The sequence below is a fragment of the Pongo pygmaeus genome, chromosome 19 (genome assembly GCF_028885625.2).
Source record: "Pongo pygmaeus isolate AG05252 chromosome 19, NHGRI_mPonPyg2-v2.0_pri, whole genome shotgun sequence".
Lineage (NCBI taxonomy): Eukaryota > Metazoa > Chordata > Mammalia > Primates > Hominidae > Pongo > Pongo pygmaeus.
Genome location: NC_072392.2, coordinates 54,962,746 through 54,986,169, shown reverse-complemented (window position 1 = coordinate 54,986,169; position 23,424 = coordinate 54,962,746). Strand labels below are relative to the sequence as shown.

The 23,424-nt window shown below is 52.4% G+C and overlaps 1 protein-coding gene across 2 annotated transcripts in view; it reads left to right on the top strand.

The window, feature by feature from the left end:
* Window positions 1-22,438, top strand: part of LOC129017027 (TBC1 domain family member 3G-like) — a 69,390-nt gene extending 46,952 nt beyond the window's left edge. Inside the window, exons 3-17 of one of the 2 annotated variants that reach the window (XM_054457026.2) lie at window positions 10,443-10,567; window positions 13,037-13,109; window positions 13,270-13,352; window positions 14,637-14,676; window positions 15,160-15,237; window positions 15,690-15,797; window positions 16,128-16,237; window positions 17,485-17,533; window positions 18,059-18,179; window positions 18,891-18,985; window positions 19,380-19,445; window positions 19,909-20,008; window positions 20,378-20,530; window positions 21,512-21,944; window positions 21,988-22,438. In XM_054457026.2, the coding sequence (XP_054313001.1) occupies window positions 10,443-10,567; window positions 13,037-13,109; window positions 13,270-13,352; window positions 14,637-14,676; window positions 15,160-15,237; window positions 15,690-15,797; window positions 16,128-16,237; window positions 17,485-17,533; window positions 18,059-18,179; window positions 18,891-18,985; window positions 19,380-19,445; window positions 19,909-20,008; window positions 20,378-20,530; window positions 21,512-21,944; window positions 21,988-22,120 (1,767 nt within the window). In that variant the 3' untranslated portion in view covers window positions 22,121-22,438. Of the gene's footprint in view, window positions 1-10,442; window positions 10,568-13,036; window positions 13,110-13,269; window positions 13,353-14,636; window positions 14,677-15,159; window positions 15,238-15,689; window positions 15,798-16,127; window positions 16,238-17,484; window positions 17,534-18,058; window positions 18,180-18,890; window positions 18,986-19,379; window positions 19,446-19,908; window positions 20,009-20,377; window positions 20,531-21,511 lie in introns of both variants that reach the window. The other variant, XM_054457021.2, reaches the window with a different exon arrangement.
* Window positions 22,439-23,424: the final 986 nt, after the last annotated feature.

Here is a 23,424-nt window from a genome sequence, read left to right as displayed (position 1 = left end):
CTAATATCCAGAATCTACAAGGAATTTAAACAAATTTATAAGAAAAAAAAAAACCTCATCAAAAAGAGGGTGAAGGGTATGAACAGACACTTCTCAAAAGAAGATATTTATGCGGCCAACAAACATATGAAAAAAAGCTCATCATCACTGCTCATTAGAGAAATGCAAATCAAAACCACAATTAGATACCATCTCATGCCAGTTAGAATGGTGATCATTAAAAAGTCAGGAAACAACAGATGCTGGAAAGGATGTGGAGATACAGGCACGCTTTTACACCATTGGTGGGAGTGTAAATTAGTTCCGTCATTATGGAAGACAGTGTGGCGATTCCTCACAGTGACCAATTTAAATTATATTTTACATGTAATAAAACCATTTTCTATTTACAAAAATCAAATAAAGTCTCGTAAAGCAAACACGCCTCCATTTATTTCCCACTTTTTGCACAAAATTGGATTTTCACTGTAACTGAGGTGTGCTAAATGCATGGTTAAGCTAGTGTCAGCATCATCTTCCTATAAATTACAGATGCCTTCTGTGAGCAGGTCTCCTGCAGACTCATGTATGTTGTATTTTGAGATCTACTTTAGAGGATATTTTAAGACTTTTAGAACCAGAAATACCATTGGACCCAGCAATCCCATTACTGGCTATATACCCAAAGGATTCTAAATCATTCTACTATGAAGACACGTGCACACATATGTTTATTGCGGCACTATTTACAATAGCAAAGACTTGGAACCAACCCAAATGCCCATCAAGCATAGACTGCATAAAGAAAATGTGGTACATATACACCATGGAATACTATGGAGCCATAAAAAAGAATGAGTTCATGTCATTTTCAGGGACATGGACGAAGCTGGAAACCATCATCTCAGCAAACCAACACAGGAACAGAAAACCAAACACCACACGTTCTCACTCATAAGTGGGAGTTGAACAATGAGAACACATGGGCACAGGGAGGGGAACATCACACACCAGGGCCTGTCAGGGGATGGCGGGCAAGGGGAGGGATAGCATTAGGACAAATACTTAATGCATGCGGGGCTTAAAACCTACACGACAGGTCGATAGGTGCAGCAAACCACCATGGCACACGTATACCCATGTAACAAACCTGCACGTTCTGCACATGTATCCCAGAACTTAAAGTATAATTTTAAAAAATTTTCAAAATAAAAAATAAAATAAACAAAGTCTTGTTTTAGGGTAATATTAATTTGCGTTACCACCTATTTCAACACGGCAGAAAACTGTACCATCTGAGACAAACGGAGCTTTGACATGAAATCTTAAAATACCCCATGAATGGTGGCCGGGGGCGGTGGCTCACACCTGTAATCCCAGCACTTTGGGAGGCCCAGGCGGGCAGATCACTGGGTCAGTAGATTGAGACCATCCTGGCTAACACGGTGAAACCCCGTCTCTACTAAAAATACAAAAAATTATCAGGGCATGGTGGCAGGCGCCTGTAATCCCATCTACTCCTGAGGCTGAGGCAGTAGAATGGCGTGAACCCGGGAGGTGGAGCTTGCAGTGAGCCAGATCGGGCCACTGCACTCCAGCCTGGGCAACAGAGCCAGACTGCATCTCAAAAAAAAAAAACAAAAAAAAACCCATGAATGGATTGATAGACAAAAAGTGAAAAAATCCAATGCTACCAGCTCTCATAAGCTCAAATTTCAATTCTCTACTGTACAAAAATCCCTGGTATAAGTGAGAGATATACTTCAAGATCTTTGCATATTCCAAAGTTTACGGCTGTCACTGACAGAGAGCTTCTTCCGTAAACTTCCCACGTTTGCACTGAAGAGCACTGTGTCTGGGGACTATTTTACTATCACTAGCTTCATAATGGTGTTTTCTCCTTGGTGTAATATTTCACAAAGAGACAAAGAATACGTATGTGTGTATGTGACTCATTCATGCTAGTTACCACGTAAATAACAACAAGCAGCAAATATGAAGTTAAAAGTGAAGTTGAAGTGTAAATGCTGCCGTCCAGATGGGTGAGGCTTACTCATCCGCCAAGCGACGTCCTCAACCTCGCCTCCACCGCTCACAGCGTTCAAGTTTCCATCTCAACACAACGTCCGCATTATGAACCTTTACGTTTCATAAATAGTCAAGAAAGCTAACATCAAATTCTTGAATGCCAAGAGTCTACAAATTATTCCATTCACAGATGTTATAATCGGATTTTTTTTTTTTTTTTTTTTGATAAGGAGTCTTGCTCTCACCCAGACTATAGTGCAGTGTCAAGACCTAGGCTCACTGCAACCTCTGCCTCCGGGGTTCAAGCAGTTCTCCTGCCTCAACCTCCCGAGTAGCTGGAATTACAGGCATGCCCCACCATACCCGGTACTTTTTTGTATTTTTAGTAGAGACGGTGTTTCACTATGTTGGCCAGGCTGGTTTTGAACTCCTGACCTCAAGTGATCCGCCCACCTCAGCCTCCCCAAGTGCTGGGATTACAGGCGTGAGCCACCTCGCCCGACTCTGATCGTTACTTAATTAGGATAAAACCATTCCTGAGAAAGGTCATTCAGTTCTGATGATAGTTATCTCTCATATTTTTCAAATACTGTCATTGTTAATAAGAGTTTCACTCCACTAAGGCTACCCTGGCATCAAACGTATTTCAGATTTGGCCAGGCCCGGTAGCTCATGCCTGCAATCCTAGCATTCTGGGAGGTCGAGGCGGGTGGTTCACCTGAGGTCAGGAGTTGGAGACCAGGCTGGCCAACATGCAAAACCACATCTCTACTAAAAATACAAAAAATTAGCTGGGCATGGTGGCAGGTGCCTGTAATCCTAGCTACTCAGGAGGTTGAGGCAGGAGAACCCCTTGAACCTGGGAGGGAGAGGTTGCAGTGAGCCAAGATTGCACCCCACCGCACTCCAGCCTGGGCGATGGAGCAAGACTCCATCTCCAAAATAATAATAATAAAATACAGTGAGGTGTTTTTTTGCTAGGTTGGTTTTTTCTGTTTTTTGTTTTTTTTTTTTGACCGAGTCTCGCTCTGTCGCCCAGGCTGGAGTGTGGTGGTGCAGTCTCGGCTCACTGCAAGCTGCACCTCCTGGGTTCACACCATTCTCTTGCCTCAGCCTCCCTAGTAGCTGGGACTACAGGCGCCCGCCACCATGCCCGGTTATTTTTTGTATTTTTAGTAAAGATGGAGTTTCACCGTGTTAGCCAGGATGGTCTCCATTTCCTGACCTCGTGATCTGCCCACCTTGGCCTCCCAAAGTGCTGGGATTACAGGTGTGAGCCACCACACCCGGCCCAACACAGTGAGTTTTAATAGACAGTCAAGGTCAGGTGACATTCATCTATCTAGTCCTACACACCATTTTGGCATCGAAGGGTTTCACAGGGCTGGAGTCACTTAGCTCTAGGTGCACAATTCTAATGTATGAGTATACTTTTCTATTCTAAAGCCGCAATGGGCAAAATGGGTCGGTGTAATTTTAGAATTCATCTTCTACATATCAAGCACAGTAATAGGTAAACATTTTATATACATCCTCTCTAATCTTTGCAACATTCCACAATGTAAGTGTTATTTTACCCATTGAAAAATCACTGGAAAGTCAGAGGATTTAAGGCCATTGCCCCCAACATCTACAGCCCACACCAGGATTTGAACCCAGATCTCTCTGGTTTAAAAACCCTGCCCTAATCATTTCACTATATTACCAATCCAAGGAGTAAATAAAGTTAAGGTATCTTAGTCAGATAAAAGTGGTAAATTAGAGCAGGCATGTTGGCTCACGCCTGTAATCCCAGCATTTTGGGAGGCCAAGGAGGCAGATCACGAGGTCAGGAGATCGAGACTATCCTGGCTAACACGGTGAGACCCCACCTCTACTAAAAAAATACAAAAAAATTGTCGAGCGTGGTGACACTCGCCTGTAGTCCCAGCTACTTGGGAGGCTGAGGCAGGAGAATCACTTGAAGCTGAGAGGCAGAGATTGCAGTGAGCTGAGATCATGCCACTGCACTCCAGCCTGGGCGACACTGTGAGACTCCATCTCAAAAAATTTTGAAAAAATGTGGCAAATTAATGAGAGGAAAATTTAAAAAGTTAACCCCACAAACCAAGAAATCTATTTATGATTATGTTTTTTGTAAGAGACAGAGTCTTGCTCTATTGTCCAGGCTAGTCTCAAAGTCCTGACCTCAAGCAATTCTCCCGACTCAGCCTCCTGAGTAGTGGGGATTACAGGCATTACAGGCATGAGCCAATGTCCCCAGCAAGAAGTCTGTATGTTCTTATCATACATGTGACTAAACAAAATTATACTTAAGAAACTGACAAATCATGGTAATATTTTCAATATCACGACTACACTGAAACCCTGCCAGAGGTATTTTTAAAATGTCAAGGATGTTTTTGATTTATTTTATTTTTGAGACAGTCTCCCTCTGTTGCCCAGGCTGGAGTGCAGCAGTGAGATCTTGGCTCACCGCAACCTCTACCTCCCAGGTTCAAGCGATTCTCCTGCCTTGGCCTCCTGAGTAGCTGGAATTGCAGGCATGTGCCACCACACCTGGTTAACTTTTGTATTTTTAGTAGAGACGGGGTTTCACCATGTTGGTCACGCTGGTCTCGTACCCTTGACTTTGTGATCCGCCCACCTCAGCATTCCCAAGTGCTGAGAATACAGGCATGAGCCACCATGCTTGGCCAAAATGTCAAGGATTTTTATGCTGATGTGCTTAATGTGCCCAATCTGCAATTCTGGTGGTAATCAGTGACATACCCATAAATCAGAGAGTACTTCTATGAAAATAATCACAGCCTACAAATATGGATAAAACTCCTCAGCTTTACCTCTTAGATGGTTCTAGACAGTTTCAGAATTCGTGCCTCTTTCTTCAACTCTCTCATTAATTTTATTACCCTTGGCAGTAAAATAATCTTGCCAATTGCTTTCCCTATGAAACTGTGAATGAAAATTCCCATTTCTCTTTGCTAGGTCTTGTTAGCTGCCATCTCTGGGAAGGAGAAAGTGTTTTTATAGATACGCATGGCAAGGACAAAAAATGGAGCTGAAATGCAAGGGTGGATGGCAAATAAATTGCATCTTGTGAACTACCTCCAACTAATTTCTGCTTGGAGCACTGTGTTTAAAAGGATTCCTAGGCCACATCTGGAGGGATCCGGGAAAAAAGAAAACAAAAGAGATGTAACGAAGGTAAGCAGAGAACCAGTAAAGTGTAGTGCTACAGTAGCCTAGGGTTTCAAGGACAGGAGATTATAATATCCAGTCAGGCAGAGCAGCAGTCAAACAACATGAAGAAAAATGTCCATGAGACTTGGCATGCAGGAGATCACTGATGTGCCTATTGACAATTCAGTAATGTTGTGAAGGAAGAAGTCAATGGGCTAAAGTGGAAATGAGTGCTGACACAGAGACAGCAGGTGAAACCAGAGACAGAGCCAGTGTACCGGATGGCTGAAGTCGAATACTTATGTAGCAAATGGGGATAGAGACACCTGTCCCACGGATGTATTGGCCTTCTCAGGACAAATATTCCATCCCCTGAAAACCATAGGAAAGGGGTAAAGAGGGATACTCCTATAGGTCAATTTATAGAAGAGAGCAAAACCTTAAAATTCTCCATGAAGTAGGAGCTAAGAACCTCTGTATCAGGTGAAGAGACAAGAAGGTCAAGATGGGGAAGGGGGAAGGAGAAGGTTTGCTAAAGATGTTGAAGAGAATGAGAGAACTAAACAGGGCTGGGCGAGCAAAAGGCATCAGGCAACTCTGAGTACTCAGATGAGGTTGAAAATACATAATAGTTACTTTAAAACAGGGTTAATCTGTATGACTAGGTGCTTTTTCTTTAGCCCTCAGATACAGAAGTAGAACAACAGGCTGTGGATTGGGCTGGCATTTTGCCAGGATACAGCAGGAAGACGGGGGCACAGGAAAGGCCCAATGTTGGGAGTATTTCCGTTAATCTCCTATGAGATCCAGGCTGGCTAGGGTAGCAAGGTAGGTTATGAGAAGAAAAATACAGACAAACTCGTGAGACTGCAGAGGCTTGGAAGGAGAAAATGTGTTGGGTGACAGTGAGATGCAGAAGATTTCTAAGGTGATACACCTGTAGAGGAGAAGGTGGAGGTCCCAGCCTGGGGAAAAGGTGGCTAATCTGCCCCTGGTGATGACCACTGGCGTTAAAGGAATCCAGAAGAGACGAGGCTTTTTCTGTTTGTGGAAGTTATCTCCTTGTCCAAGTTTCTCTTCACCACTGAAAACCTCTGAAAGTTGTCAATTTCATTCAGGTAGATTCAGAAGACCTATCTGATTCCAAATGACAAAATGCTTCTAGAGAAAAAGCACCTATGTCTGGTCAAATAATGCGTGTGTGACTTCGGACAAATCATAGCATTTCAGTGTTTGAGGTAATCTAGTCTGTCTGTCCTCTTTATTCCTTAACTCTCCATCTGTACAGACAGAAACAATGTAATCAGCCACATATCTTGTATAAAATAAATATGAAGAGAGAGCCAATTATAAAGGCAGAAGTTCTTGGGGTGACGGGAAGAATTTTAAAATACAAAATTAACTAGGTACTTCTTCAAGAAGAAAAATATCAGGGAGTACTGAAAGAGAACAATTGCAGAAAGGAAGAGAAATTAACGTGAACAGCAACCAAAAACCTTCTAAGAATGTGTCAACAGTCCAGTGGAAAAGGAATACTCACCCTGATGACACCTTGATCTTGGACCCATGGCCTCCAGTATTGTGAGACAGTAACATTCTGTTGTTAAAGGTGCCCAGTCTGTGGTACTGTAAAACAGCCCTAGGAAACTAACACAGCCTGTTAACCCACAGATGGTGGAGAGATGGAATGCTCAGTGGAGCTCCAGGCTTACAGTCTACAGCTCCCAAAGTGCGCTACGGGACCCTTGGGTGGGTGAGGCGTGCAAGATAATTTTGGGTGGTGCAGGGCGAATAATTTCAATTGACATAAAAATGTGTTTATCTTACTGGGTAAATCAGGCGTCCCCACCTGTTAGGAACCAGGCTGCACAGCAGGAGGTGAGCAGCCAGCCAGGGAGCAAAGCTTCATCTGTAGAAACAGCCGCTCCCCATCCCTCACATTACCGCATGAGCTATGCCACCTGTCACATGAGTGGTGCCGTTACATTCTCATAGAACCCAACTGTGAACTCAGCATGCCAAGAATCCAGATTGCGTGCTCCTTATGAGAACCTAATGCCTGATGATCTGTGACTATCTCCCATCACCTCCCGATGGGGCCATGTAGTTGCAGGAAAACAAGCTCAGGGCTCCCACTGATTCTATATTCTGGTGAGTTGTGTAATTATTTCATTATATATTACAGTGAAATAATCATAGAAATAAAGCACACAATAAATGTAATGGGCTTGAATCATCTCTGCATCATCCCTTCCCCTTCTCCCAGGTCCGTGGAAGAGTTGTCTTCAAGAAAACTGCTCTCTGGTGCCAAAAAGTTTGGGGACCACTGGTGAAAATGTTTCTAAGAATAGTCAAGCAACTTAAGCTTTACATGCTACGAAGTATACAGCTTTAAATGCTAATAAAAATAGGTGCAAATGAAAACACTCTTTCTGTGGTCCAGGGAATCTTAACCATTCTATCAGAAAGACTTGCAGCTTGGAGCTGCAGCTGCCCTCCGACATCCTGCCCACTGTAAAGCCCTGCAACACACACACACACGCACACACACATGCACACACACACGCACATACATACGCATGCATATACTTGCACACACACACGCACACACACATGCACACAGATGCACATACATAAATACATTCCCATGTATATACCTGCACACACACACATACATACGTACACATGCATATAAATGCACACACACACAGACACACACACACGCTGTGCTTCATGCCCTCACTAGGGTGGCCTGGGAGGAAATGTGTGTTTTTAGGAGAAATGAAGACAACTCAGGCCCCTCATTCTCCTGGTGTTTGCACAAGTGCCTTCTCTGCAGACCATGCTTCAGTCTCTTTCTTGGTTCTCCCTGTTACTGAAAGAGAGAAGCAGAGGCCCGGCTCATGCTCGGCTGCTTAGGGCTCAAGCCAAGTTCGCAAGCTTCCTGGGGAGCCTAGTGAGATGAAGGCACTGCAGAGCCTCCCCAAAAGAGGCGTCGGCTTTTCATGGATCCTTGAGCCCAGGAAGGCGATGGGTCAGACATCACACTTCATCAGAAGACCCGAGCAAACTCCGGTGAGAAAGGGCAATGGTCAAAGATTTTATTCTCTCGGAGAAGGGGTTCTCGGGCCGTAAGTAGCAGGCAGAAGACTTTATTGCATGCGTAGTTAGGTGATGGCGACCTACGGTTTTCACTGGGGACTGGGATCGAGAGTGACCCGACCTCCTACTCACGCTCGTCTCTCCCTGTCTCTCTCTTTGCCTTTTGTGTCTCTCTCCCTATCTCTTGCTCCTTTTCCTCTCAGCCTCCTCTGTCTCTTTCCTTATCTCTCTTCCTCTCTCTCCCTCACTCCTTCTCCCCATCTCTCTTTCTCTCTCCTTCTTTTCCACTTCTCTCTCCCTCCTCATCTCTCTGCCTGCCACTGTTCAGGCTCCTGGGGCCCCACGTGGATGGGTGGACACAGGACTCCTAGGCTACCTTTCACAGCGCAAGCAGAGGGCTGCAGGACCTTGGTCCCCACCTCCCAGCATCCTCAAAATGAGGGGTGTGCGGTGTGCCTGTGCTCTCCTGGGTGGGCACCCCACACTCCAGGAAATAGAAACCGCAGGTCACAGCTGGCTCGAGTGGTGCCCACAGGGCTGCCAGCTTCCATCGTGTGATCTGCTGAGGCCAAAGCAGAGGACAGCAGCCCAGGCCCGACTCTGCAGCAGGGTGGGGGTAGGGGTGGGCTTGGGGGTGGGGATGGGGATGGGAGCCGCCAATGCAAACTGGCCCCTGGCTGGTTTCCTACCCTGCACCCTGCCATGCAAGGCCTCCTCTCCCACCCCTACCACTGTCTGCCCCACCTCCACCCCTAGGCTGCCCCACACCCAGGCTCCAGAAGTCTCCCAGGATCCAGGAACTAAGGGCAACCACTGGGTTCCACAGCCCCTAGTCCATGGGTCAGCCACCCCTCTGCGTGCTGACAAACCTTGGCTCTCATGCCCCACCCCAAGCCAACCACACAGCCCTGTCCCCGCACCAGCATTACTACCGCCTCCTGATTTTGGCCCTGACAGTCCTGCTTCCTGGTAACCTTGCCCCTTCCCACCCGGCTCCAGGCAAGCCCAAAGGCCAGCGCCCTCCACCCACCCTTCCTGGGGGCCACTCTACTATCTCCTTGCCCAGATGTCTTAACCTGGCTTTACCAAGCTAGAATAAATAACAGGGATGAGGCCCTGGACTCCGCCAGGAAGATGTGCGAAAATAATCTCCATTTAGAAGCGGGAACAGTAATGGGGCCTATGGATGACCCCAGGATTGTCACCCAAGCAGCAAGAAGAGCAAGCAGACCGGTTTCCTGCTCTTACCTGGGGAGGACGTGGCCAGGGCTCCACAAGGCCTTGGAGAGGAGTGGGTAGGAGAGCAGATCCACCCTCCTCTTGAGGAAGCAACCAACACCCCCAGGAAGCAGCAGATGGCGACACACAGGCAGAGTCCCCGCGTGCTGTAGAGCAGGGCCAGCAGATCTGTACTCAGCCTCAGCCCCAGGGGAGCTGCAAGATAGACTGAGACCCTCACAGGTTGGGCTCTGTGCCCCCACCCAAATCTCATCTGGAATTGTAATCCTCCTGTGTCAAGGGAGGAACCTGGTGGGAGGGGATGGGATCTGGGGACAATTTCCCCCCTGCTGCTCCCCTGATAGTGAGGGAGTTCTCAGGAGAGCTAATGGTTTGAAAGTGTGGCACTTCCTGGTTCTCCACGCACTCCCTCCTGCCGCCTTGTGGAGAAGGTGCCTGCTTCCCCTTTGCCTTCTGCCATGACTGTAGGTTCCCTGAACTGGGAGTCAATTAAACCTCTTTCCTTTATAAATTACCTAGTCTCAAGTATTTCTTTATAGCAGTGTGAAAACAAACTAATAACCCTTCTCTGAGGCCCCTTCTCCTTAGGCAGCCAGCTGCCCCCATGCTCCTCCTCTGCCCCCTGTTCTTTCTTTTCCCCTCATGAGGCCCAAGTGATAAACAGGGCCAGCCGCAGCCCCAGCCCCAGCCCCAGCCCCGTCCTACTGCAGGCCTCTGTGGCTGCTGGAGAGGCCGTGCTCCTTTCCTCTCCCCAAGCCTGCCTGATACGCTTTCTGGATCCTGGAGGAAACTGACCCACTATTCTCATACTGGTGCAACATCACCAGTATGAGTACCAGTCTTGGTACAGCTTCCAAGACCTCAAAGCTGTACCATTTGAGCCAGGCTTTTTTCTTGTCTCCACTTGCTAGGGCTGTGGTTGGGACAGTCCTAGAGGGTGGTGCCAATGGATGAATGGATGGATGGACAGTAGTCCAGGGATGATGTCCCTGTCTGTCCTGAACTCGGCCCTTCCTCCAATGAGAAGCCTTCCTGAGTGAGTATATACAGTCATCCCTTGGTATCCATGGAGGATTAGTTCTAGGGTCCCCGGGAATGCCAAAATCCATGGATGCTCAAGTCTCTGATATAACATGGCCTGGTATTTACGTATAAGCTATGCACATTCTCCCGTAGACATTAGACCATTACTAGATTATTTATGATATGTCATACAATGCAGATGCTACATGAATGGTCGTGATACTGTATTCTTTAGGGAATGATGAAAAGAACAAAGTCTGCACATGTTCCATAGAAACATAACCATCCAATTTATTTTCTGAATATTTTCCATCTGCTGTTGCTGAATCTACAGATGCAGAGCTCCTGGATACGAGAGCCAAGTGTGCTTTGAGAGTAGGGTGGGTGAGGTTGCTAATGAGTACAGGGGAGCAGGTGTTGATCGGGAGGACCCTGCACTGGGGCATCTGGACGTCCTGCCTCAGGACTTGAGACTCCAGTTGGATGGCAAAGGCAGACTCAGCCCTGGTCAAAGCCGTCCCCTTGAAGTTTCATTTTATCCCAAGCTCTTTCTGGACCCTGGAATTTTGCATCCCCTAGGCCCTGCGTGGAAGGACAGCTGAACCAGGTTTTAGATAACATGTCTAGAAGAGTGAGCCCCTAGTGCGTGCCCGGCACTTCCCCCACAGGATCCTCTAGCTAGAATATCCAAGGGTCATGGAGAGAAATACCCAGTTAAAATATCACAAATGAAGAAGTGATACCATTAGAGACACTAAAAAGACCAGTAGGTAATAGTATTAGCTTTTGTATTCTGAGATCCAACAGCAGCAGTCACTTCCCTCCACCCCTATGTGTATCCCAGGACCACCCTGGGCAGGGAGGGCTGAAGTTAGGGAGCACCGATGGATGCTCTGATGCTGGCCCTGGGCCTCGGGGGTGACAGTGATGAGGAACTGGGTGCACACATGAGTGGGGCAGCCGGGCCTGGCCAGAGAAGCAACACACACGTGTACAGACGTGTTTACCCACATACACGTGTGCACACACGTGCACAAACACATTGCAGGCAGGCATGTTGATGCCTCAGGCAGCGGAGGACCCTGACTATGGGCCCTGCTGACCCGGGCAAGGCCCCATTGTGATGCGTGCCATGACCTCAGAATGTCACTGGTGCTTAGCACCTATCCGCTCTCTGGCCTGCCTCAGTGTTCTACAGCAGTTACACACAGGCGGTGGTATCTGTGAGCAGCTCTGTGGACTCAAAGGTTTTCTCCCTGAGAGGCATAACTCAGGCCAGCTGATTCATCAGAATCAGGTGAGTGTGACCTGCTCTCTTCCCTCCAGGTTGACTTGGGGACAGTGGTTACGGTGTGGGCGGTGTTAGCGTCTGTGGGGCAGCTACCGAGGAGGGTCATCCCTGAGCACTCACCAGGCGCCCGTTCTACACTGCCCGTGTAGACGATTGGCTCTTTCGTCCTCATGGTGGCTTCGTAGAGTGGGTGCTGTTCCCAAATGTACCCATTCGACAGATGAGACGTCTGGGGTCAGGGAGGCAGTAACCGGCCTGGGAATCCAGATGTGACCCTGAGTTTTGCTCTCAGCCCTGCCGTGTGCTGTGCTGGAATTCAGGCCTGAACCCTGTGACCTCCCTGCCCTAGATCCCAAATCTGCCCAGGTTTCCGATCCCGATGGGGCAGAGCCTGGTCCTGGCAGAGCCACTGGTATAGATCCACTGTGGGTGGGGTGAATAGGACGGTCCTCAGAACACCTCTGTGCCCTAAGCTGGGTCCTGATGGTCGCTGTGGGCCCCACTGAACACACATGGTCCCTTGTCCGGGGGAGCCTGCTGCCCTTGGGCAGCTGTGGAAAATGAAGGAGCCCTGGAGGGCTGGCTGAGTGGAGACTATCTTCCCTTCTGTTCAAAGGGGTCCAGGCACTAGGGTTCTCCCCAGGTGTTTCTTGCTCTGTGTGGTCCTCTCGAGGCCTCGCCCTCCTTTTGCCCCGAGTATTCCCAGGAGGGACCATCCATCCAGGTGTTCTCCAGGACCAAGGACCCACTGTTCTTCCTCAGTGACCCAGGAAAATGAAGCCTCCTCCTCTAGGGACAGCTCAGAATGGTGGACTCCACAGTCTCTCTGTGAGAGACGTGGTTTCCATGAGTACAATAGATCTTTTTCATCCCCAAACCGAACACCCTCCTGCTCAACAGGTGTTATTCCTAAAGTGGATTCACTGTTCAGACTGAAGGGCCACGGTAGCCAAAGTGATGAGCGGAGTAGAACCGAGCAGTCAGGAGAGATCTTGTTCCCTGTAGGAAACGGGGCATCTCTGTGGCCCTGAGCATCCCAGTGGCCACTGGGTCTGGCCCCATTTTACCTGGGGGCAGCAGTGGAATGGGGTTTACAGAGCCAGCCAGCATCTAGGAGCACGGCGGGAGCGGTTCATGTGTTCTCCGAAGCTGTCAGGTACAGTGTAACCTTTAGATAATTTTGTCTCACAGGATGGACACGGTAGAGGACGCGGACAGTTGGTGGGCACAAGAGCGAGAGGACATCATTATGAAATATGAAAAGGTACAAGTCGGTCTGCTTCTTGGAGGGAGGCCTCTTCCAGTGCGCCCTGGTCAAAGGGTCCTGGGCTCCCTAGGAGCACAGGGCAGGGACGGGTGGCCAATGCCCCCAGGCCCTTGCACCCTAACTTGGACCCCTCAGCAAGGCTCCCTCTGGGCTACAGGGACAGCGAGCTGAGCTGCCAGAGGACAAGGGGCCTGTGCCTGTTGGAATCTACGGCAACATTGATCACTTTGGAATTCTGCAGTGAGTCCTCTGCACTCCCCTCACCCCTAAAGCACCTGTCTCAGCTCAGGGATGGGTTTGGTTTTAGAAAGGCCTTTCCGACACAGGACATGTCTCGCCAGGTCAGGTCAACCTCCTTTCCAGGGACAGAACTCCTCCCTGGCTCCCCTGCAGGTCCAGCCCGAGGTTGTTGTTAGGCCAGAGGTGCGGGGCCCATCTAGGGAGCCGGTGGGAATGGAGACTGGGCTAGGTCAGGCACCTGGGCTCTCAGCAGTTCTGTCGGCAAGTGAGCACAAGAGGAGCAGGGCAGCCTCAGGGTCTGCAATGTCTACTTGGACACAACCCCAGTAAGATCCAAGGGTTGCGGCCACAGGGTGAGGGGACGCCTGGCCCAGCCTCGGGGCTGTTGTCCAGCAGGTCTCTGAGGGCCCACCTGCCCCTATTCTCCCCCATTCCGCTAGAGCTACAGCCCTCACTGTCCCATGAGGGGAAAAGGCATGGTGACAATGGAGGTTGCAGCCCTAGGAGAATGGGGGAGAAGATGGGCAGGGCCCCATTCTGGGCATCTCACGGTGAGGCCGGGAGGCAGCAGGGCTTGTGGCTAAAGACCCTGGGTCTGGTGCTGGGAAGGGATCTGGGGCCAGGTAACAGGAGCCCAGCCAGGAGCCCATCCCTCCGGGATCATAAAATGGAGAGACAGAGGATCCCTGGGGAGTTAGGGTGGGAGGGAGCTGATGAGCCGTGCCACTTCTGAAATGCAGGTGTGTGGCTCGGGTGCAGGGAGAGGCAGGTGGATGCTGGGAGGTCAGAACCTGCAAGGGCCTTGGGGCTGTCAAGTGGGATGGGCCCCTGGTACACCCACAGTACACCGGGCAGGTCTCAGGGCAGGCTCCCTTGACCCTGGTGGGGTGATGTGGTCACTCCCTGAGGGACTCCTGTCAGGGCCCGATTGCCCACTGTGGGCGACCCCCATCCCATCTCAGGGCTAACCTTTCTCAGCTCCAGCAGAAAGCACCACCTGGAGTCCAGGGCGGGCAGCCCCACTGGGCAGCCTGACCGCCTCCCACGCCAGGGGCCCCAGTAAACCCGGTCAGGCTGTCCCTGCACTCCTTCTTCTCCCAGGTCCTGCCCCTCCTGGGAGTCAGACCCACAGGAAAGCCCTTGTCTTCCCTTCCCTGTGCCTTCTCCTGGGCTGAGCCCTAAGCTGGATAGGGACAGAGCTAGTGCTTTCTAGGGGTCTGCTCTCGGGCTGAGGCGGCTCCAGGCCCTGTGAAGGTCCTCAGCTCTGCCTGGCTTGCCTTACAGTGAGACGGAGCTGCCTCCTCTGGCTGCACAAGAGGTGAAGGTAAGAGCCTGATGCATGGAGGGGCTGGTCCAGGGATGTAGGGACTGGGCGGGTGGTCGGTGAGGCAGAGGAAGCAGCCGGCCTGGGCGGTGGTGGGTGAGGGCAACACGCTGTCACTGGGAGGGGCAGCAGTCCCTGCTGGACCTGACCCCAGGTTGCTGTTAACTTTGGCAGTTTGATAAAATTTTCAAAAGGAGAACCACAGTCCTGGCTTGGGGGTGGCTGCATGCTTGTGTCACGACCCCACCTAGAGGCTGGGACCTAAGACTGGTGTGTCTGTGGCCTGAGGATGGTACATCCCGGGGTCCAAAAGTCAGCCCACTGGTGCTCATTTGCTCAAAGGCTCTCAGCCCTTGAGGTCTGCCCTTCCCTGGCTCCTTCCAGCTGGGTCCCACCAGGACTCCTGAGCCCAAGACCCAGCATCCGCGGGTGGCTCTGGGAAGCCTGGCAGCTCCGCTAACTCCAACATGCCTCATTTGACAGAATCGGCGGGAGATGAGACGGACGAGCAAGTGGAGGAAAATGCTGGGAGAATGGGAGACGTATAAGCACAGTACAAAAGTAATGTGTGGGGGGAGAGGCCCCCGAAAGCACTCTCTGCAGAGACAGGGGACAGGCACCCATGGCTGTGGCCTGGCACCGTCAGCCTCTCAGAGGGCAGGTGGCACACTGTCCTTGCCTGGAGGACTGCAGGCCTGGTCGCCAGATTTCCTGCCTGTTCGTGCAAGCGTCACCTTGCTGGGAGGGAATCTGAATCTAGGGCTGGGACCACCCAGAGCTCAAGGCTAGGGATGCCCTGGTGACCCGAAGGAAGGAAAAGGTTCAGATCAGAGTTTCGACTCTGAGTGTCCATCCACTGTTTCAGTCCTGGGAAGGGAGACCCGGTCCCAACTTGATTTCACCTCTACTGAGGAATCATGGGGCCAAAACCGACAATTTCCAGAATCCCCGGGCTCTGGTCCTCACTGGGGTCACCCTGTGGCATTGGACACCAGATTGTTTTCTGCCCACAGCTCATAGATCGAGTGTACAAGGGAATTCCCATGAACATCCGGGGCCCGGTGTGGTCAGTCCTCCTGAACATTCAGGAAATCAAGTTGAAAAACCCCAGAAAATACAAGGTATGCTCAGCCAGAGCACAACAAACATGACAGGCCATGTCAGGGGCCCAGGTCTCCAGCTGGAGGGAACGTCAAGACCACCCTGGGGGGCTGGGGGCAAAGGTCAGATGAACACCCTGGGCACACATGGTTACACAGTCACCACAGACAAACTCAGCTCTGGTGACCCTCCCTGGCTTCAGTAACAAGCCAAAATGCAGCTTTCTGGAGAAGGAAACCTTCCTTCTGTCCTTTCTTCCCGAAGTGCTGACTGTGGGCTGACTGCCACTGGGGGCAGGGAATCTTCCATCTGTTCTGAGGCTGCTTCCTCCTCTTGGCCCTGCCCTACAGATCATGAAAGAGAAGGGCAAGAGGTCATCTGAACACATCCACCAGATCGACCTGGACTTAAGCGGGACCTTAAGGAAGCATATCTTCTTCAGGGATCGATATGGAGCCAAGTAAGCCTACGGGAGCCACAGGGCCCCAGGGGAGATGGAGTAAACTACAGGGATGGGGGCTTCCCCGGAGCAGAAGCCAGGGTCACCCAGGAGGGATGACAGAGCTGCCAAGAGCTCTCCTGGCCCAGGGAGCAGCCGGCACCATGAACCGAGCACCTCCCTGGTTCCAAGCCCTGGGTCAGACTGGAACATGTGGGGCCAGAACCCAGGAGGATCCTGAGGAGATAGAAGACAGCAAAGAAAATCATGCACAATGGTGAAAGGTGCTCTCCCTGACCCATGGGGACCCATGGTAGGACCCATGGGAGGTTGGCAGGATACAGGGCCCATGAGCCCCCCCAGGCAACAATGACAGCACCAAATGCTGGGAGAATTAGAGGTCCTGGAAACTCTCATCCAGGTCTGCTGGGAACATGACATGGCACAGCCACGTTGGCAGCCAGTTGGGCATTGGCTCACAAAGCTCAGTGGACTTGAACCACGCGTCCCCAAAGTGTCACAGATATTGAACCCACCGATTTGAAAACTGACATCCACATGAAACCTGCATGCCAGGTTCACTGCTTGATTCCTCGTCACTCACACAGGGAGCCTTCGGGGACAGCCTTGAACACGGGAATGGGGAGAGCAAGGCTGGTCCTCCCTTCAAACGGAAGACCCAGTGAGAAAAGGGAAGGAGCCAGTCATGCCTGCACGAACGTGGGTGGATCCTAGATGCATTTTGCTAGGGGAAAGAAGCCAGACCCAATAAGCTACCACAGTAGGATTCCCATTCCTAGGTCATTCTGGAAAAGGCCAAACCATACGGACTGAGAAGCAGTCTGGGTGGCCAGGGGCTGACGGATTGGGGAGAGGCTGGGTGCATAGGGGCCACCCTGGAGACTTGGAGGATGAAGGAGTCGCTCCAGGAGGGGCTGCGGTGGTGGCCGGGAGACGCTGCACATTGGTTTAGGACCGTGGAGGAACTGTACACCCACAGACTGAACTGGCGTGTGTGCAAACTGAAAGAAAATATCATTCAGAGTGAAAAGGATCAGGCAAGTCACTGTACAACTGGGCTATTTGCATGTCACAGATGTGGGTTTTACTGAAACATTTCTTCAACAGTCTCAGGCCCTGAAGAGCTCACTGCTTATCTGGTGAATCATCTGAACCTGAAATAGGATTTGCTGTTAGGCTGTGTAGACAAAGTGAAACTAACAGCATCTGCACAAACCAAACCATAGCCCCCTTTCTCTGTTTCCTAGGCAGCGGGAACTATTCTACATCCTCCTGGCATATTCGCAGTATAACCCGGTGAGTATTCCCGGCAGTGAGGTTCCCGGGCCGTATTTCCATATTCACAGGAGTGGGTGTCTGGTGGGGGTGTCGTTGCTTCTTTTAAAGTTAGTATCTGTGACCCACAAGGATATAGGAGGTAGGACTCCAGCTCACCACTGCCATAAACCTCCAAGCAAGGGAGTGGTCTCAAGGGGTCAAGCTGAGACACAAAGGAGTCAGGGCCTGGACTCCTGCTGTCACATGGGCCTGACCACCACTTCTCAGAACAAGAAATGATGCCCTCCTCCTGGGGCTGCCCCAAAGCCCAGGAGCTTGGCAGCATCGCACACAGGATGGTGCTATCGGCAGACATTTTGGACAAGGTGCTGAGGTGCCTGATGGACTTGGCTCTTGTCATGAAATGAATTTGCATCCTGAGGAAGCCTCTTCTTCAGAGGAAGCCTCTCCAGTCACCTCTGCCCTCTCCAATGACATGAGTCCTCCCAGGTGACCTCAGAACTCCCAGGTGATGTCCATCCATGGTAACTCTGGCTCTTGCAGGAGGTGGGCTACTGCAGGGACCTCAGCAACATCGCTGCCTTGTTCCTCCTTTACCTGCCTGAGGAGGATGCATTCTGGGCACTGGTGCAGCTGCTGGCCAGTGAGAGGCACTCTCTGCAGGGTAAGTGAACAGCTGCCCCGGGGACCTCCTGCAGCCAGACCCGGGGATGGCCACCCTGGCCAGGTGATCACAGCTTTCAGCCAAGGCACCCTCCTTGTGTCGCCAGCTTGTTGGGAGACTTTAGGATGTCTCTGCTGAGGGTCCCACAGGAGTCCACGGCTGACCCCCAAAGCCCAAATCAGATGCCTTTCATCCCCATCAGCAGAGGGCATCTCATCCTCCCCGTGGCCACCCTCTGTGCCTGGAGCCACACCCTCCGGCTCTGATTCGGTGCAGCTGACTCTCCCCTCCCTGAGAGTCCTCCTGCCCTCCAGCTGCCCGGGCTCCTGCTGCCATTGGTGCCCACGAATGGGCCGACCAAGCCCAGGTGGCAGCATCTCCCCAATCCCGTTCACTGGCCCGACCCCACTTCCAGGAGATGACCAGGAAGCCCAGCACCCACCCAGTTCTGGCTGCCCTGTCGTGGCCTCAAAGTCAGGTTTGCCCTTTTTGCACCCTGGCCCAGGAGGCCTCCAGGAGAACCTCCAGCCAGGCTCCAGGGAATGTTCCCGCCCCACCTCCCCAGGGTAAAGGCCGCATAGTGGGGTCACCAGATGGGAGGGTGGGAGGCCTTGGGGTTTGGGGGCCTCTCCAGCTGCCCAGCTCTTGCAGCTGATGGCTCCACATCTTGGGGGAAGGCTCTGATTTCATGATGGGCTGGGGGCTTCTCAGGATTTCACAGCCCAAATGGCGGGACACTCCAGGGGCTCCAAGACCAACAGGAGCATGTGGTACCCATGTCACAACCCAAGACCATGTGGCATCAGGTGAGTTTGTGGTCCCCTCAGCTCTTCCCAGAGGCCCTGCCTCCTGTGGGGCTGTAGGAGCAGGGGAGCTGGAGCCCCTCGTGGGGCTGGTGACTGGTTGAATCCCAGCCAGGGCCTGACCTGGGACGTCGGGTTCTCCGTGGGCTGGGAGTTGGTTTCCTTTCCTCCTCCTCTTCCTCCTGGAGGAGACAGAGGCACAGGGATGGGGGCCCAGCTCCTGCAGAGCAGGGCAAAGGGCAGTGTGTCCACCGGGAGTGTGGGAAGGTGACAGTGTTGTGGGGAGCTCTGGACACCGCCCAGTGTTCTCCACTAGGGGAAGGGTCTTCAGAGGCCCAGGAAGAGGGAGGTTTTTAGGGCAGCCCAGTGGCCTGAGCACCTCTGTTGCTTCCATCAGGACAAGGAAGGTCTATGTGGGCAGTGTTCCTCGTTAGGCAGCCTTATCTGGACACTGATTGATGGGGTAAGGAGGCATAGGGAGACCCTGGCTCAGGAACCCTCCATGCCCTGCAGTACCCTGCTTCCCAAGCCCAGGGGTCTGGCTCACTCCCAGCCCACAGGAGGCTCAGGCGGGTCCCCAAAGGACACACAAGCAAAACCCTCTGCCCAAGAGGGGTCATCCCAGGGCAGTGGCTGGGGCTCAGGCCCAGCCTCATGGGCAGACTGGGCCAGGACCCGACTTGAGACGGCTCAGGGAAGCCTCAAGCCCTGGGCAAGCCCCTCTCTCCAGGAGCCACATCCCCACTCAAATGAGTGCCCCCCATGAGGAGCTGCAAGACCTTGTCTGACCCAGCATCCTGGAGGGCTCAGGCGACCCTCATGGGGAAGGTCACTGACTCTGGAGACTGAAGCCCCAGTGTGCGCAGCTCGAGCCACCAGCCCCAGCCTGGAAGGACCAGGTTCTTTCACACGTGCTGTCCCCACAGATCTCTCTCGGGCTCACCCTGCGCCTGTGGGACGTCTATTTGCTGGAAGGAGAACAGGTGTTGATGCCGATGACAAGCATTGCCTTTAAGGTTCAGCAGAGTAAGTCTACGTGTGCCCAGTGGGGCCTGGGGAGCCCTGGGGTCAGACCCCGACTGGCCCGAGGGCAGCTTCCACACACTGTCCTCATGATCCTCAGTTCTAGCCCAGAGGGAGGTCTGGCCAGGGGGGCTGGGCAGGACACTGTGACACCGAGTCCATCCCCCACATGACCCAGATGAAAGTCCAGAGTGTGGTGCGCACTTCCCTGCCCAGGTCACCCCCAGCCACAGTCTCCTGTGTATATCTGGATGCCTGGGGTGGCCACAAAAGGATCCGGCACCACCCAGTGGGAGACTGAAGTGGCCACCGGGTATGAGCTGTGACCATTCCCAGGTAACTCTCCTGGCCTGATATCCACCCTGTCCCTAGAGCGCCTCATGAAGACATCCAGGTGTGGCCTGTGGGCACGTTTTCGGAACCAGTTCGTTTACAACTGGGCCAGGGATGATGACACTGTGCTCAAGCATCTTAGGGCCTCTATGAAGAAACTAACAAGAAAGCAGGAGGACCTGCCACCCCCAGGTGGGCTCCAGTGCCATGTCCCCTCCCATGTCACCCTCTGGGGTAGTCAATAGTAGGGGAGGGCCCGGGACCCGCAACCCTACTACCTGGGCCTTCCTCTTCACCTTTTCTTCCTCCTCTTCCTCCTGCACTCTAAGAAAGTACAGGAGGCCCACCGGTCCTCAGGGCAGGCGCTCAGTGCCTGTATACTGGACGTGCTGTGCACGCAGGAGGGGGATGTGGGCAAGACCCTCCAACAAGCCCCCTCCCACTTTCCACGGTGTCTCGCTCTCCCCCTCACAGGGCCCTCAAAGTAACTAGATGAGCCCAGACCCATTTGTGGGAGACCCCGCCCCTCCCTGCAAGCACCCACAGCCTCAGAGAGCAGCAGAGGCCCCTCACTCATGCACGCTCCTCCAAGGTTGCCAGGACAACAAGCCTTGAGCCAGGGAGACAAGGGAATTGGTGTCCCTGACCCCCACAGCATTCAGGGAGAGGGCACAGGCGGGACCCCGGGCCCAGAGCCAGAGCCAGGAGTTCAGCCAGACGTGGGAATGGTCAGTCCTGGCATGGACTGGGCAGCCCAGGAGGGCAGAGGGTGTCCCACGTCCGGGCCCAAAAACCCACTGCAGAGACGGGTCCCCATGTGAGGTGGCAAGGGGCTGGGTGACATCCAAGGCCCCTCCCACCTGAGTTCTGACTGGGGGCCGTATCCCAGGCCCAACAGCCCTGGGACGAAGGTGTGTGGCAGGAAGCCCCCAGCCAGTCTGAATCCTGGGGGCAGTCCCAGGAGCCACCCGCCATGCCACGACAGCTTCCCCACGCCAGGCAGCACACAACCCTCCCTCTGAGATCAGCAGACTACAGGCGTGTCCTCAGTGTCAGGCCACGGGGGCCACACAGAGACCCCGAGGACTACAGAGATGCAGGCAGGTGGGGCCCAGCCCGGAAAGGCCTGCATGGGCTCACTGGAGACGCTGACCGCGTCTGTTTTCCTTTCAGCCAAACCCGAGCAAGGGTCCTCGGCATCCAGGCCTGTGCCGGCTTCACGTGGCGGGAAGACCCTCTGCAAGGGGGACAGGCAGGCCCCTCCAGGCCCACCAGCCCGGTTCCAGCGGCCCATTTGGTCAGCTTCCCCGCCATGGGCACCTCGTTCTTCCACACCCTGTCCTGCTGGGGCTGTCCGCGAAGACACCTACCCTGTGGGCACTCGGGGTGTACCCAGCCCGGCCCTGGCTCAGGGAGGACCTCAGGGTTCCTGGAGATTCCTGCAGTGGAACTCTATGCCCCGCCTCCCAACGGACCTGGATGTAGGGGGCCCTTGGTTCCCCCATTATGATTTCGAACAGAGCTGCTGGGTCCGTGCCATATCCCAGGAGGACCAGCTGGCCACCTGCTGGCAGGCTGAACACCCTTCAGGGTTGAGATTGGCTTTCACTGCACTGAGCCACAACGTGGGCATGGACTTCCCGGCCCTGCAGTGCACCCAGCACTGAATCCAACCAGGGCACCCCCTTCAGAGCTAGGGACGAGCAGCAGTGCACTCCCACCTCAGGGCCTTGCCTCTGCTGCCTCCACTTGGAAAGTTCTCAGTTCCCTCCAGGTTTCTAGAAGCATCTGGGCCAGGGCTCATGGCTGGATAATTTCCCAAGGCTTAACAACCCAAGCAAGCTTCCCATCCTCGTTTTATTTTTTGTTAAACTTATGAAAATTTATTAAGAAAGTGTACAGCTCGAGAGACATTCAGAGATGGAACACACCAGCCCCCAGATCACAAAGCCAACCATGCCTAGCCCCTCCCAGCACCCCAGCCCCACGACCAGCGTTCTGAATTCTGATGACACCGCGAGCCTGCCTTTGTACTTTAAACTCATGGAAGGATAACCACCTTCACGTTTTAAAATAAATGTTTCCTGTTGAATGATTTTAGATTTTAGACAGAAATATTGAAAAGGCACTACAGTGTCCTCTTACACCTTCCATCCGGCTGCCCCTAATAATGACGTTTTGCAGTCCCATGGCACATAAGAAATTTAGGCCGGGTGTGGTGGCTCACACCTGTAATCCCGGCAATTTGAGAGGTCGAGGTGGGAGGTTCAGGCTCACTTGAGTCTAGAAGTCTGAGACCAGCCTGGGAAGCACAGGCGGATCCTGTCTCTAGAGAAAAGTCAAAGAAATCAGCCAGGCATGGTGGTGTGTGCCTATAGTCCCACCTAGTCAGGAGGCTGAGGCAGGAGGATTGCTGGAGCCTGTGAGTTCCAGGAAGCAGTGAGCCATGATTGCACCACTGCACTCCAGCCAGGGTGACAGAGTGAGACTTTAGCTCTTAAAAAAAAATTGAGAAATGTAACGTGAGTACAATCCTATTAACTAAATAATAATGTGAACTATTATCTAAGGTTATTAAGGCTAGAATTATCCCATTTTTGCCTAACTTCTTGTACCTGTCCGAAGATCCCACCTTGGACTCACCCTCTGCCTTCAGCTCATGTCTCTTCAGCTTCCTCCAGATGGTCCAGCAAACACACACCTGGGCTGAATGGTAGAGCTGATTGCTCATACACAAGGGTTGACCGGTGGGCAGGGATTTTCAAACTTTTGCAGTAAATGAGTTTTCCATGGTGTTCTGGAGAGCACCGTTTGAGAAACACTTTGATAGTGAATCTAGGCCTCAATATCCATCAGCTGCTCTAGCTTGAATTTTGTTCAAGCTCAGTGAAAACCTGCTCTGCATGTGCATGTGAAATGGGCAAGGATGAGTAAGCTGCAGATAAAGAAGACAGGACACAGGGGGTCTCTCTAAGCTCTATCTCCTGCCTGCAGCACTGACAGATCACATCCAATGCTTAGGGAATAGTGACCACATGCTGGGCCAGCCCCGGGCTCTGAGGATCTGACAGTGAGTGACGCTGAGC